The sequence below is a fragment of the Vulpes lagopus genome, chromosome 1 (assembly GCF_018345385.1).
Source record: "Vulpes lagopus strain Blue_001 chromosome 1, ASM1834538v1, whole genome shotgun sequence".
NCBI classification, from domain to species: Eukaryota; Metazoa; Chordata; class Mammalia; order Carnivora; family Canidae; genus Vulpes; species Vulpes lagopus.
In genome coordinates, this window is record NC_054824.1 from 62,682,793 (window position 1) to 62,698,831 (window position 16,039).

The 16,039-nt window shown below is 51.3% G+C and overlaps 1 protein-coding gene across 1 annotated transcript; it reads left to right on the forward strand.

Annotated features, from left to right (window-relative positions):
- The first annotated feature begins 7,304 nt into the window (after positions 1-7,304).
- PGC (progastricsin) lies at positions 7,305-15,940 on the forward strand. The gene is given in 13 exon segments (XM_041723258.1): positions 7,305-7,363; positions 9,917-9,979; positions 9,981-10,047; positions 10,049-10,066; positions 10,362-10,479; positions 11,378-11,491; positions 11,992-12,214; positions 13,764-13,809; positions 13,811-13,866; positions 14,477-14,570; positions 14,572-14,625; positions 15,008-15,106; positions 15,788-15,940. Coding segments are annotated over 13 exon segments (1,164 nt in total).
- The last annotated feature ends 99 nt before the right edge of the window (positions 15,941-16,039 follow it).

The window sequence follows — 16,039 nt, forward strand, 5'->3', positions numbered from 1 at the left end:
AAGGTAGCAGGACTGATGGAACTAGAAGAGCCCCAAGGCAAACACCACCATCGTGGCTGTTTGCTGGCACAACCCAGTAATGGATGCTAAGTTAATGGGTGGAACTCTGTTGAGAAACAGGACCCCTGCAGAGTCTCACAGTGTCTCCCACAAGATACTTATTTATTATCAGGGGAAAGACGGTAACTGTACAGTTGAGAAGCCTGGTAGAAATCCCCAGAAATGAGCCGCGTCCATATCATGTCCTCTGATATCAGGCACCGACAAGGGTGTGTCACGTCGGTGGTTTCTGCCCCCAAAGGCATGCCCTCAGTCTTGTCCTGGGAAAACCTCAGAATAGCCAACGTGGAGGGCCATTCCAGAAAATAACCGACCTCGCTCTTTACACGTAGCAAGGTCACAAAAGACAACAAGCGAGGAGTCAGAGACTGGAGGAGACCAACACGGAAACTAAACACAGCAGGGGAACCCGGATCAAATCCTCAATCAGAAAACGGACATTAGTGGGAAGGCTGGTGAAATTCAAATAAGGTCCATAGACTGGTTATCAGGGTAAATTTCCTTGCTTCGACCCTGCAATGTGGCATGATGTAAGATGTTAACATTAGGGGATTCTAGATGGAAGGCATATAGGAATACTCTGTACTACCTTTGCCACTTTTCTGTAAGTAGAAAATTATATAAAAGTAAACTTTTTTTTTTTTTTTTTTTTTTTACAAAGCATACATTCTTGAACTTGGAAAAAAAATCTCAGGTCAGGTATGTCTTTAATAGTTTTTTTTTTTTAATTTTTATTTATTTATGATAGTCACAGAGAGAAAGAGAGGCAGAGGCATAGGCAGAGAGAGAAGCAGGCTCCATGCACCGGGAGCCTGATGTGGGATTCGATCCTGGGTCTCCAGGATCGCGCCCTGGGCCAAAGGCAGGCGCCAAACCGCTGCGCCACCCAGGGATCCCTGTCTTTAATAGTTTTGATTGAACTCTTGGTGTAAGAATAAGACAAACACAGAATTTAAGGAAAACACCAGAAAGCCAAGATAACAGCTACAGATCTAGGTACATTTCATTAGACAGCTGCCCAAATCTTATAGAGCCCCTGTCCCCAGAGCTGCAGTGAGGTAGGTCGTTCAGCTGTGTGGGCTTATTTCATGGGACCGAATACACAGATAGACCCAGATCCTTGGCACAATCTCCCACCGGCTGCAGGAGACCCCTGGATCAGTATTCCTCAAAAGGTGCTCTTTTGCCTTCTGCTCGAATGACTCTGATAGTGAGGAGATCACTACTCTCTTCTTTTGGATGATTATTTGTGGCCCACAGGCTATCAATAAGAATGAGAAATTGGAATTCACCTAAATGAATAGGGCTAACTGATCCTAGCTATGAAATGGTAGCACACTGTGTAACCACCAAAACTGAGTAAGAATGTGGCTTTTCTTTTTTCTTTTTCCAAATTTTTATTAAAGTTCTAGTTAGTAAACACAGAGTGCAACACTGGTTTCAGGAATAGAAGAATGTGACTTTATAAAAAATTCTTTGTTTGTTTATTTTTCTAAAGATTCCATCTATTCATTCATGAGAGACACACAGAGAGAGGCAGAGACACAGGCAGAGGGAGAAGCAGGCTCCCTGTGGGAAGCTCAATGTGGGACTCGATCCCAGGACCCCCAGATCACAACCTGAGCCGAAGGTGGATTCTCAACCACTGCAATGAGCCACCCAGGCGCCCCTTTTTAATTCCTTACTTAAATTCCATTTAGTTAACATATAGCATATTATTAGTTTCAGGGATAGAATTTAGTGATTCATCAGTTGCATATAGCACCCAGTGCTCATCACATCACCTGCCCTCCTTAAGGAGGAGGTGCTGTGATGCTGCCCAGCACCCAGTTATCCCATCCCCCCACTCACTCCCCTCCAACGACCCTCAGTTTGCTCCCTACAGTTAAGAGTCTCTTATGGTTTGTCTCCCTCTCTGTTTTCATTTTATTTCCTTTTCCTTCCTTTCCCTTATGTTCATCTGGTTTGTTTCTTAGATTCCACACGAGTGAAATCATATGGTATTTGTCTTTCTCCAGCTGACTTACTTTGTTTAGCATAATACTCCCTAGTCCCATCCACATCATTGCAAATGGTAAGATTTCATTCTTTTTCATGGCTAATATTCCATAGCATGTGTGTATGTATGTGTGTGTGTGTGTGTGTGTGTGTGTGTGTGTGTACCACATTCTCTTTATCTATTCATCTGTTGATGAATGTTTGGGCTCTTTCCATATTTTTGGCTATTATGGACATTGCTGCTATAAACATTGGGGTGGAAGTGCCCCTTTGAATCACAATGTTTGTATCCTTTGGATAATGGTACCTAGTAGTGCAATTGCTGCATCATGGGTAGTTTTATTTTTAACCTTTTGAGGAACCTCTATACTGTTTTTCAGAGTGTCCACATCAGCTTGCCTTCTTACCAACAGTATAAGAGGGTTGCCCCCTCTCTGCATCCTCGCCAACATTTGTTATTTCCTGAGTTGTTAATTTTAGCCATTCTGACTGGTGCAAGGTGGTATCTTATTGTAGTTTTGTTTTGTAATTACTTGGTAATGAGTGATATTGAACATTTTTTTCGTGTGTCTGTTGGCCATTTGTATGTCTTCTTTGGAGAAATGTCTTTTCATGTCTTCTGTCCATTTCTTGACTGGATTTTTTGTTTTTTGGGTGTTGAATTTGATAAGTTCTTTATAGATTTTGGTTACTAGCTCTTTATCTGATAAGACATTTGCAAGTATCTTCTCCCATTCCACAGGTTGCTTTTTAGTTTTGTTGATTGTTTCCTTTGCTGTGCAAAAGCTTTTTATCCTGATGAAGTCCCAATAGTTCATTTTTGCTTTTGTCTCCTTTGCCCTTGAAGACATGTCTTGCAAGAAGTTGCTGTGGCCAAGGTCAAGGAGGTTGCTGCCTGTGTTCTCCTCTAGGATTTTGATGGATTCATGTCTCACATGTAGGTCTTTCATCCATTTTGAATTTATTTTTTATTTTTTTTTTATTTTTTTTTTTATTTTTATTTATTTATTTATTTTTTTTAAATTTATTTTTTGTGTGTAGTGTAAGAAAGTGGTCCAGTTTCATTCTTTTGCATATGGCTGTCTAATTTTCCCAATACCACTTGTTGAAGAGACTGTCTTTTCTCCATTAGCTATTCTTTCCTGCTTTGTCAAAGGTTAGTTGACCATAGATTTGAGGGTCCATTCTGGGGAGCTCTGTTCTGTTCCATTGATCTATGTATCTGTTTTTGTGCCAGTACCTTACTGTCGTGATGATTACAGCTTTGTAATATAGCTTGAAGTCTGGAATTGTGATGCCTCCAAATTTGTTTTTTTTTTTTTTGTCAACATTATTTCAGCTATCCAGGGTCTTTTCTCATTCCATAACATATTTTAGGATTCTTTGTTCCAACTCTGAGAAATGCTGAGTGTGGCTTGCTCTTTCTTTCTTTCTTTCTTTCTTTCTTTCTTTCTTTCTTTCTTTCTCTTCTCTTTCTTCTCTTTTTAAAGATCTTATTTATTTGACAGAGAGAGAACAGGCAGGGGGAGCGGCAGGTAGAGGGAGAGGGAGAAGCAGGCTCCCCAAAGAGCCAGGGAGCCCATTGAGGGGCGGAGGGGGGCGGGGGCCGATTCCAGGATTCTGGGGTCATGATCTGAGCCCAAGGCAGATGCTTAACTGACTGAGCCACTCAGGCGCCCCCATTGTGGCTTTTCTTAATGCATGGAAATGTGTTTGTAGTAATCTTAGTGACAAGAGCAGAGCAGAAGCAGTGTTTACGCACTGATTACAGCTATGTTAAAACCCAAGTGTGTACAGTAAGGGTATGAAGATAATTTACAACAGTGAAAATAGTTGTGGTTTCAAGATATTTTGATTTTTAAAAAGCAGTATTGTATGGGATGCTAAATGAAATTTAGTATCCCAGATTGAAGGAAAAACCCAATAAATCCCTCTATTAAAGGGCCTGGGGATTCTCATTTCAAGAATGATTAAGAATGGCTGCATGGAGAGCTAGATTGGGCAGGATCCTAAGGCCTTGGCTCAGCACTATGGGTAAGAGTGATGCATCTGAGTAGTGATGTCTTCCAGGGGAAGGATTAGCAGTGGCAGTGGGCAACCTAGGTCCTTGCCTTATTCCTAAGATATTCCCAGCAGCCATGACTTTTGTAGACACTGACAAATGAATGAGCTGTTGAAAGAGCCACGTGCAGGAAGAGAACTCATCTTTTAGTTACACGTGGTAAGATTGGGGCAAGTCACTGAGATAGAAGATTGTATAAAACAAATACCGCAAGGGAAGAAAAGGCAAAGTCCTCCAAAATCGGGGTCAGTTTGAGTGTAGGTGGGCACAGCAGGGAAGGTTTGTGGCATTTGGACTGGGTCTTGAAGGAGGCAGGGGTTTTGCAGGTGCAGATGCTTGAGAAGGTGTCCCAGATAGAGGGCACAGCATGGATAAAGGTGTGGAGGGTGGCAAATACCAGGCCGTCTTGGGAGGGATGAAAGCAAGGGGGTCACTATGGTTACAGGATAAAGCATGTGTAGGTTAGTGATGGAAGCTGAGCATGGAAACAGGATGGGGCCAGACTCAGCATGTTCTCAAGGCAAGGGTGATGAGCTGGAATTTTATTTACTTAGCCACAAGTGGCCATTGATGATGAGTTTGGAGGCAGGTGGTGCTCAGAAGGAAATGAGACCAGAGGGTGTTTAGCAAATGCCTCTTTCCTGGGAGACCATTGGCATAAGATGATCTCAGGCTGGATTTTGAGAAGATCTCTTTGGAATGTAGGGGGAAATCATAGTGTTGGGATAATGAGGTGGGGGAGGTAAGCCACCCTGATTAAGAACAATTCCATGGGCTCTGGTTACTGTTCAGGATTTCCTGAGCTCTGGACCAGGCTACAGTCTCTGTCCTCTGGGAGCTTCTAGTCTTTGGGGGAGGCAAACATACCCCAGGAAACAACTGGAGACCCATCTGAGAGTGTGTGAGATCCAGCACCAAGGGGAGAGGGTCAGCGGGGGGTGCAGCATTTAGGGGCAGAAGAGAATGTGGGCAGAGTCAGTGGGTCAGGCTCCCTGGGTGTCCTTTGTAGGAGATGGTTGTAGATGACATCTCAGGTGTTCTCAGACTGCACATCCCTACATCTGGGAGAGGCACTGAGGATGGACAGAATTTGGATAGGTAGATGCGAGAGAAGTGGGCTTTCCACCGATTAGTGGCTGGGTCTTGGGGGTCAGGCCAGAGACAGAGGAAGACTTAGAATGTCTGAGGACACTGGGGAGACTGGTTGCTATCAGAAGTTCAAGTTGGGGAGGTGGGGTTGCAGACCACCCGGGCCTGGCAGCCAAGAAGGGAGCCCTGGCTTGAAGCAGTGGGCCAGGGATGATCTGAAGAGACGTGGGGCCATTGGGGTTTGAGGAAGGCTAGCCTTGCAGCTGTCAGACTCCTAGGGTCCTACCAGATAAAGAAATGGTCCCTGGAGGCCCTGTCTGGGGAGTCTGGCAGACCTCACAAGATTTGGGGGATCCCATGGATTCTGCTCTATTCATAGGATTTGCCAAGCTTGCAAGGACCCTATGCCTCTCTTTGGCCTGCCCTTCCAAATCTGCAGAGCCCCTGCTCCAGGGTATGTAGTCCCTCACTCCCTTGTCTACCATCCCAGAGTCAAATGTGTCCCTGGGGACTGCAGGGAAGAATGGGGGCTGCTTTGGCTTTGAGACACAATCAAGTGGGTATATCCCATTCTGTGCCAATCCTGAGAAGACCTCTAGTGCCCTCTGTCTCCTCCCCCATCCAGGGCTAAGGGAGGTTCTGGGACTCTGGGTGGGCAGTGAGTGGTGGTGGCCAGAGGAGAAACTCCCCCAGTGGCTGGATTATATGGGTGTTTGCAGGCCCTCAAGCCCCTTCTGCATGATAAATGTGTTTGGTGCTGAGTGTACGGTACAAGGTGGCAGAGATGGGTTTAGCTTGGGGGCTTTTTCCACTCACCCCAAACTTGGGAGCTCTCCTGTGCCAGGTTTGTGGGCATTTGGCCAGCTCCAGGTCATCTCAGGCAAGAAAAACTTATAGCTGGGAAGCAAGGAGGGCTGGGAGATAAAAGAGAGAGAGGCATGGGTTTGACCAGCCTTAGGGGTGAGAGAGGGGCACATGAGAGTTTGGAAGACAGTAATGGGGGATACAGGTATTTGAGGAACATTAAAGATGGAGGCAGAGCCTCAATGGGTTGGGAGAAGAGAGACAACAAGGAAGAGAGGCTAGGTCTGGCATGTCCCCTCCTCCCCTGCCCCTGCCCCAGGCCTCCTGTAGTTGCTGACCTGTACAAGTGGAACAGCCAGAGGTCAGTGTGATTTACATCATGGGTGTGTCCCGAGCACCTGCTGGACTATGATGACAATCTGTCCAATTTGAACCCCATTTGACTGTGGAAGCCTCCAAAGCTCCTGCATATAGCTTTGACTTCAGCCATTGGCACGCCAGCCCCACCACTGGCTTCAGTGCTAAGGATACAGCCTTCATGACCACCATCGGCAGCCTCTCACTACCACATGGTATTACCATCATCTGCTGTACCGGCCCCATCATCCCCAGCCACCCAAACTGCATCCCATGGGGTCCTGGGGCGTGCTGGGATCCAGGACTTGAGTCAGACCTCTGAAAGCGTCACCTACAGACCAATGATTCTCAACAACTTTAACCCTTAAAGGGACATGTGGCAATAACCTGAGATATTTTGGTTCACAACATTCGGACTGCTGGTGGCATCCCCTGAGTAGAGGCCAGGGATGCTGCTAAACATCTAAATAGAACAGAACAACCCCCCAGCAAGGAATCATATGTTCCAAAATGTCAATAGTACTAAGGATCAGAAACCTGCATATGGAGGTCCTATGCCCTCAGTTGACTTGACTCTGGCCCTCACCCCAAAATGTCACATCATGCCTCTGTTCCTGGACAAGGAGAAATCCTCATTGGTGCATCTTATGGCAATCCTATTATTCACACTTCTTGGCCCCCCAGCATGTATGAAGAAATGCAGAAGATTTAAGGTCCTCTGTGGCCACTGTCAAGAAGGAAAACGTACGGAAACAAGAGATTCGTGCAGCACAAGGTGAGTCTGGGATTGAGGTCAGGCTTTTGCCTGGGGCAGGGAGGCAGGGACTGGGCTAGAACCTAGAGGTATAAAGGCAGGAGTTCTCTGGCCTTCACTCCACTGCAACAGCCCCACTTGGAGGGGCTCTTCCTCTGTGGCCAGTTGGGAACCAGCATCATGAAGTGGATGGCGATGGCCTTGATCAGCCTCCAGCTCTTGGAGGCAGCAGTGGTCAAGTGAGTCTGGGGCCTGGCTATGGGCCGCTCCACCTGTCTCTGCTCTGGAGTTTCTGCTGGGGCAAGGAAGGCTCCCCGAGCAGGTGTAAGGTGGGGACTCAGAGGTAGGAGGAGCTACAGCCTTTGCCCTCAGAAAGTGTCTAACTGAACCAAAGGAGAGTTTGTCCACCAGATGCCCTGCAAGTCAGTTAAAAATACTGACACTGAGCCTTGCAGTGCAGAAAGACAGGCTGATTCATTGGTGTGGCACTACCCAGGTGAACGGGGAGCTAATGCTCAGAAGTCCCAGACTCCCTGATGCTTGTAAGGGAGGTTTTTTTTTTTTTTTTTTTTTTTTTAAGATTTATTTATTTATTTATGAGAGAGAGAGAGAGAGAGAGAGAAGCAGAGACACAGGAAGAGGGAGAAGCAGGCTCTATGCTGGGAGCCTGACGTGGGACTCGATCCCGGGACTCCAGGATCGTGCCCTGGGCCAAAGGCAGGCGCTAAACTGCTGAGCCACCCAGGGATCCCCTAAGGGAGGGTTTTTAAGGGAGATAATCAGAGAGGAGGGGCTCAAGGTGGTGGGTTCTTCTGAAGGATCAGGGACTGGGTCAACCCCAAGATCAAATGACCTGTCTTTCTGGCACTGGTCTGTCTGGTTTGTTTCATCACCTGTGACTGGGTGGTCCTTCCCTCTCCTACTCTGGCTCTCCAAAACATCTCAGCAATGTGTGTCAGTGATGCTATCTTTGTTAGCAAAAATACAATCACACCTTGTGATTGTGCAAGCTGATTCATTTCTTTCTTTCTTGAGCCTCATTTTCATTATCTTAAGCAAAGTGTCCTGGTATGTTCCCAATAATCTTTAACTATGGGCTACAGGCCTTTCTGCAGACTTACTCCGCTGGCAGTTGCACTTCCAGGCAAAGGAAAAGCACAGCTGCTTCCTTCCCCATCTGAGGAGAAAAGGTGGACCTGGGACAGAGCCAGGGTGACTGCTATCCCAACAGACCCTCAACAGCCAGTACAGCCAGTATGCATTCCTCCTGCAGAAAGGAACGATTATTTCTGGATGGGCAGGCATTCACTAAAAATTCCCTTAAGGCCGCAATCTATTTAGCAGATGGCACAGCCATCTAAGGAGAAACACCAGGAACGTAGTGTCTACATGCTAGGGTGTCCGGAGAAAGGAAGTGAGGAGGCATGGCTCCCAGGATGTCCGGAGGGCGCGTGGCCTGCACCCTGCTTGCTGCCTCACCTCTAAACACTGATGCCCCAGCTGAAGACATGGCTCCTCTCAGAAACCTGCTTGTAACAGGCACATTCTGTAGAGGTGGCAAGCCCGAGCGGCCATCGGTCTTCACAGCTCAATGTGAACAGGTTTAGTGGAGAATCTGGGGCCCTGAGAGAATGGGGAATCACGTGGGAAAAGAAAAGAGGTGGGACTTCTGGAGTCTGGAATGAGCCTGGTAGAGCCATAGGGACCCCCTAGGCCATGGCAGCAAGCAGGTCTTGGAAGAGGAGACAAGGCAGAAACCCAGAGCCCCTCAGTTCCAGTTCCAGAGCTGATCTGGGCTCCAGACCACCCAGGCCAACCCCCACACCACCTGGTGTCTAGAGAAGAGCAGTGATTGGCCCCAAGCCAGACCATGAGAAGCAGGGGCAGACCTAGGACCCTGTCTTCTGAGTCCCAGTCTAGGGTTGTCCCCTGTACCCATGCAGTGTCACATTCGGCCAGGGCCAGGTGCCTGAGGGCCACCATAAGAGAGGATTGGGGTGAACTCTGTCATCTCCAAAATCTTTCTTAAAAATCCAGGGTGCCTGGGTGCCTCAGTCGGTTAAATGTCTGCTTTTGGCTCAGGTGATGATCCCAGAGTCCTGAGGTTGAGCCCCACATCGGGCTCCCTGCTCAGTGGGGAGCCTGCTTCTCCCTCTCCCTCTGCCCCTCCCCCTGCTGTGCTCACTCTCTCAAATAAATGAAATCTTTTAAAAAATGCATATATCCTGGTCTGCCTGGCTGGATGACTCAGTAGAGCACATGACCCTTGATCCCAGGGTCCTGAGTTCAAGCCCTCCATTGGACGTAGAGCTTACATAAGGACAATGCATATATCCTGCCATGGGTGATGGCTGAAGCCCCCCTCCCCTTCCAGGGAAGGAATTTATGGGATGTCTGAGAGCAGAGGGCCAGGGCAGGATGGGACCCATCCTGGAGACGGGGCGTGGGCATGCATGGTGAAAACCGTATTTCTGAGTCTTGGAACAAGTTTTGAGAAGAGCTTTGAAGGAAACAGAAGGAGAGGGAAAGAGAGAGGCAGAGGGAGAAAGAGACAGAAGGGCAGAGCCAGGGAAAGAGACATGGAGACAGAGAGAAAGGGACGGAGCCAGAGCCAGAGCAGGAGTGAGAGGGAGCTAGGCACAGACACAGGGTGGTAGGCACAGGGGACACCAGGGCTGGGGGCCCGAGGCCCGAGGCTGGAGGTGGAGCGGCGGGGAGGGAAGGAGGGACAGACTATCAGCAATGCTGGCGGGAAGAGGGAAGTCCCTGCCCTGACACCAGCCCATCTGCAGAGTCCCCCTGAGGAAATTAGAGTCCATCTGTGAGCCCATGAAGGAGAAGGGCTTACTGGGGAGTTCTTGAGGACCCCAAGAATGACCCTGCCCACAAGTACCACTCTGGCAACCTTGGTGTGGTCTTCAAGCCCCCTGGCCTACCTGGATGTGAGTCCTGACCCTCTGTGGGGGTTCTTTCTCCTCGGTGCCAAAGGCTGATGAGGCTGGGCCCTGGAGGTGCCGCACGATCCTCTCCGTACCCTCCCACCTGGCCCCTGGGACCTGCTCCCTTCTCTCCACCTGCCAGCCCAGACTGAAGGTCTGTGTGTTCTCGGCAAGGATGGAAGATAGGCTTGGGCCTCTGCCTCTGGATCGCATTGTAGGGCAAGGGCTCTGTCCATGGAGGAGGCTCTGGGCCTGAGGGTCTCTGTATCCCTCCAGAGCCTGCCCCATGGCCCCCCAGAGTATGTACCTTGGGGAAATCAGCATTGGGACCCCATCGCAGAACTTCCTGGTCCTTTTTGATACTGGCTCCTCCATCCTGTGGGTGCCTTCCGTCCAGTGCCAGAGCTGGGCCTGTGGTAAGTGCAAGGCTTGCCAGGGAGAGTGGTTGGCAAGGGGAGGGCATTGATAGCCTCGGGGGAAGGGACCAATGAGGCAGGGATTGTGGGGCCTGGGTGCTTCAATCCTGAGAGTCAGGGGCCTGGCCAAGGTCAAGGGGCATGTGCAAGACAGAGGGAAGAGACTGGCCCTGGACCTGGGTGGTCTCTTTGTCTCCTCCCTCACCATCACGTGTTCCTCCACCCGCTCCAGCCCACCCCTTTTGCTCTGTTCATCCCACTCCATTCTGCTCATTCTGTTCCCTGCCGACAATGCCATTCCGTCCCACCAAGGTCTCTAACATTTTTTCTATTCCATCCCACTTCACTGAGTTCTCACAGAGTATCTCCTAGACACTGGTCCCTGTCTTACAGTTGTTTGGATACAGGCCATGCTCCCCTCCTTAAGGCTGCTCTGGACCCTGCCGGAGCTTTGGGGTTTGGGTCCTGATACTTCTTGTCCAAAGAGTCCCTCATAGGCCCTGTCTCAGGTCCTGGCATGGCCAGGTTCTTGATGGGGCAAGTGGGGGGAGAATGCAGGGATGCCTTGGAGGTTCATTTGCTCCTAAAGCTGATGGTAATTTTTAGGCACTTGCCTTGTGCCAGATGATCTGCAGGGGGCCAGGGAAACAGGAATTCTAAGCAACCTGTCTTCCAAGGGTCACAGTCAAAGGACCACCAAGAGTCTGTAAGACGGGGCTTCGAGGCCAAGGCTGGCCACCTCACATGGGTTTTCACATCTTGGGAACCCCCTCAGCCAGGCATCCCCTGACTGCGTGGCCAGGGATGCCGAGGCTCCAGGATGTGAGTACAGGCCAGAACTCGGGTGGGCAGCCCTCCACCTGCAGCCTGCCTTGGCAAATCCTCCTTCCCACTGTAGCCAGTCACCCCCGCTTCAACCCCAACATGTCCTCGACTTACTCCAGCAATGGGCAGATCTTCTCTGCGCAGCATGGCAGCGGCAGCCTCAGTGGAGTCTACGGCTATGACACTGAGGGTGAACCATGCTGCAGGATGCTCCCTGCCTCAGGGTGTGGGAACTGTCCCCAGGGCTCTGACCTGGGTTGGAACCTCCCAGGCCTCAGAGTCTGATGGGAGCTTCCAAGGAGACCCTGAAAATACAGAAAAACATTTAGTGCTCTACCAAGTTCAGGCCAGGACATGAGTATGCCAAGCGCTCCTTCAGGTAGTCATCCAGCCCTCGCTGAGCGCTTCGTGGGCCAGGCACCCAGGACACCCTGATGAATGAGATGACCTGGTCCTTTCGTTAAAGAGCTTAAAGCCAGGATGGGGGGGAAGATGGAGGTGGGGGTGCTACAGCAGCCAGGAAAGGCCACTTGAGAGAAAACATGGCTCTTGTAAGATGTGTCAAGAAGGCAAGGGGCAGGGATCAGGGAGGGACGAACGAGGGAGCCTTGAGGGTCTTTGTGGAGAGGGTTGTGGGGAGGTGAGTGGAGTTACACTTGTCACCTCCCACCCCCTGGGTGTGTCCCTTCCAGGTCCAGAGCATCCAGGTCTCCAACTAGCAGTTCGGCCTGAGTGAGCATGAGCCGACTCCCTACTTCCTCTAGGTCAGGTTTGTTGGCATCATGGGCTTGGCCTACCGGGCCCTGGCAGAGGACAGGGGCATCACAGCCCTGCAGGGCATGCTGCAGGCAGGCCTCTTCTCCAGCCAAGTCTTCAGCTTCTACCTGGGCAGGTAAGAAACTGCACGGGGGTCCTTAGCTCCGAGGCAACTCCCTCCATCCTCCCCAGACCCTGGATGGGTGGGCTTAATGCCTTGGGGTTTGGAGGCCTCCCAGCAGGCATTTGGCTCCAGCTACTACTTGTGTCCAGAACTTTCCTCCTGGGCTTCTAAACCATCCCCCTGTCCACCCACTTTTCCATCATCCCTGTGTCTGTCCCCAGCCCACTCAGATTTTTCTTTGTATTTCGTGGTCAGTTTAGAATCTTTCCCTCATCTGGGTGAACTTAGCTTTAGTGTGGCTGCTGATTCTCAATACCACTGGGATTTACCTCCTGCCCAGAGCCACAGTTCACTCATTGCCTCCTGAGCAAATGTTTTCTACCCGGACACTTCTTTTGTATAAAAATCTACTGCCTCAGCTCCTTTGATGTATTGTTCCAGCCAGGTGCCAGAGTCTTCGGTCAAGGTTCATCATTTGTCCCCAGGAAGATGTTTTCCTCACCACAAACACAAGCAATGCAGCCATTTAGTGTGGGAGCCAGGTGGTGGGGGCGGGGTGTGTGGCCTGGGATGATGGGCTTTCCTTCTTTCCTCTCCACAGTGAGCCAAACACCTTCTGGAGATAGTCAGCATCTGCTATCTGGCCTTAATCACTAGAGTGACTTTCAACAATATTTCCCTGTTCCTAATGTTGCTGACTTGGTCTCTACCTCCGGTTACAATTCGTTTTGAGTTTAGCCCCTAGAGCTCCGCCCAATTCCACACTCAGGTTTGGCTATCAGGGGAGGCTGAAAGGAGGTGGACTATTCTTCCCTCCTTGGGCCAAGGCCCCACCTCCCTCCAGTCCCAGCAGAAAAATGTCAACCGGGTTGCAGGGTCAAACTCCCAGTGACACACAACACTAGCAGCAAGAAGTGAACGGGAGAGAGGAAGGGGTGTGAGACAGGGTGTGGGCCACACAACCAGCAGCCTCCCCAGAGGCAGGGCCTTGTGGGCAGCATTACCTAGACCAGAGGCACTGGGAATTCTAAGGGGCTCCGCTTGGAGCCGCAGTGAGAAAGGGGGACAGAACTCCTTCCCTCAGGGAGGAGGTCTGAAGGGAGACACAGCCCTGCCCCCAGGGAGCCCCAGTCTGAGGGGAGACACAGCCCTGCTCTTGGGGAGCCCCAGTCTGAGGGGAGACACAGCCCTGCCCCCAGGGAGCCCCAGTCTGAGAGGAGACACAGCCCTGCTCCCCAGGGAGCCCCAGTCTGAGAGGAGACACAGCCCTGCCCCCAGGAGCCCCAGTCTAAGAGGAGACACAGCCCTGCCCCCAGGGAGCCCCAGTCTGAGAGGAGACACAGCCCTGCCCTCAGGGAGCCCCAGTCTGTGGTTGGTGGGGGAGGGAGACACAGACCTGCCCCTAGGGAGCCCCAGTCTGAGTAGGTGACATACTCATGCTCTAGGGACCCTCAGCCTGCAGCCAGGGCAGGATCTCTCTTTCCCTCTGAAGGCGATTGCTGGGCCGAAATCTTTTCTATAGCCGTCCCTGACTCACCCTTCCCTTTGCCTTCTGCAGAGATAGGAGCTCTCAGAACAGAGCAGTTCTCATATTCAGAGGGATAGACCACAGCCTGCACAAGGGAACCAATCTACTGGGCCCCAGTCACCCAGGAGCACTACTGGCAGATTGGCATTGAGGAGTGAGCGTGTGCTGGGGATGTGAGGAAGTGGCAGGCTTTGAGGCCTTTCATGGCGTGCGTGCAAGCACACGCGTGCACACACACACACACACACACACACACACACACAGAGGTTGGTACCGCTAGGAGGTCGGGCTAGGCGACTCCTGAGGCCTGCCCTTACAAAGCCACAGATGTCCTCTGTTGGAGATTAAAGGCCCACCTCATCCTGAAGAAGTGGGTGAGGTGGGGACAACATAATAGGGGCAGGTCTTAGAATCTCAAACATTATAGACTCTGTGGTCCAACCCTGTGTGTTACAGGTTGCAAACTATGGTGAATGTGGGGGGATTAATGTGCTCAATGTACTTACAACCATTCAGTGACCCAGGCTTTCAGTGTTTCTAGAACCTTCCTTGCAACTTTTAAGAAAGACATTCCATGGCCATTTAGGTGTCCTTGGACAGACTGAGCCGGGGGTGGCTGGATTGACCTCTGCAGAGTCCTGACCTTCCTGAGGTGTACCTTGATTCTGTGGCTGAAGCTGCTTATTCCTCAGAGGCCGGGAAAGCCCACCTCCGAAATGCCCTGAGCTGGAGTTGCTAAGGGCGCTCCTCTCCTCACCATTCAGGTTCCTCATTGGCGGCTGTGCCACCAGCTGGTGCTCCCAGGGCTGCCAGGCCATTGTGAACACAGGCACATCTCTGCTCACTGTACCCCAGCAGTGACCTGAGTGCCCTTCTGCAGGCTACAGGGGCCCAGGCGGACCAATACGGACAGGTGTGTCTGATGGAGGCATCCCCCTCTTTCGGAGAGGTTTGTTGGGAGGCATTTATGATTCTTCCGGGAGTAGCCCCACTCTTGGCCTCTGTGCTTCCAGCTGCCCAAAGCCCTGGAGGTGGGGGGGGGGTGGTTGGGTGGAGGCCTAGAGACTGAGTCCGGGGTGTGGAGGCTTGTGCTGAGGGGGTAAGGGGTGGTCATGACTGGTCAGAATTTCCTTGGAGGTTTGGCTCCTCCAAGGAAACGGGTTAAACTCTTCCCAGGCAAACTAACCAGAACGGGAGGCCAAGCAGGGCAGCAGGGCCCGGGGCACTGAGGTGAGGAGGTTGGTAGGTCCGCTCGGGGGAACCTCGAGGCACCTGGGCCCTCTTCCTCTCTGCAGTTTATCGTGGACTGTAACAACGTCCAGAACCTGCCCACCTTGACCTTCCTCATTAGTCGTGTCCGTCTCTCCCTGCCATACCACTCCTTCCTCTTCACAGTGAGTCTGTGGGGACGCAACTGGGGTGTGAGGGGGGCCTGGGAGCCGCTGGGTCTCCTTACCATGTACCATTTCCTAGCTCCTTGCAAGCGCTGCTTTATTTTTTCCACTTGCTGGCTCCAAACCCCTACTCTGGCGAGAGGCTGTTAAACAGAAGAGTGTCATCTATTATCGATCACTATTATTAATTGGTGCAGAAAGGCACTGGGTTGGTTTGTTGAGCGCTGACATGTCAGCACTCGGGGAAGCATTGCGCTCACACTGTCCCACTGAAGTTTCAGGACATTCCAGGAGGGAGATGCTAATTTCTATTTTACAAGTGAAACCTTGGAGGTCTGGAGAGGTTGAGAAACTGACACAGGGCTACATGGCTAGTCGGGGTGAAGCTAAGGTTGGAAGCCAAGTTGGTGTGGCTTCAAGGCTTTGCCAGCAGGCTGACCTGCTCCACGTCGGGAGCAAAAGGGAGGCGCGTGGGAACTCGGGGAGAGGAGGCTGCAGGTGGTCACCACAGTCTGCATTTACCCATTGCAGAAATCCCTCCTACTCTGGGGCTCAGTCAGCCTGGGGGCCTTCCAGGGGGGCACACCTGGCTCCCTCATTTCTGCCTTTGTGCTCAGGGCTGAGCAGTGCCCTGTCCATGTGGGAGCCAGTGAATGAGCGCTGCCCTTCCGTGTTGTGCAGGAAAATGGCATTTGTGCCCTGGGGGTCCAGGCCACCTACCTGCCCTCCAGCAGTGGCCAGCCCCTGTGGATTCTTGGGGTTGTCTTCCTCAAGTCTTACTACTCCATCTTTGACATTGGCAACAACAGGGTGGGCTGCGCCACTGCTGCCTAGACTCAGCGCCTGGACGCCTGGGCTTCCTTCTTCCTCTGGACTCAATCCCTCCCCACAACCCCCACCCTACCCTCGCCCTGCAGGAGGTTCCCTGTGTGC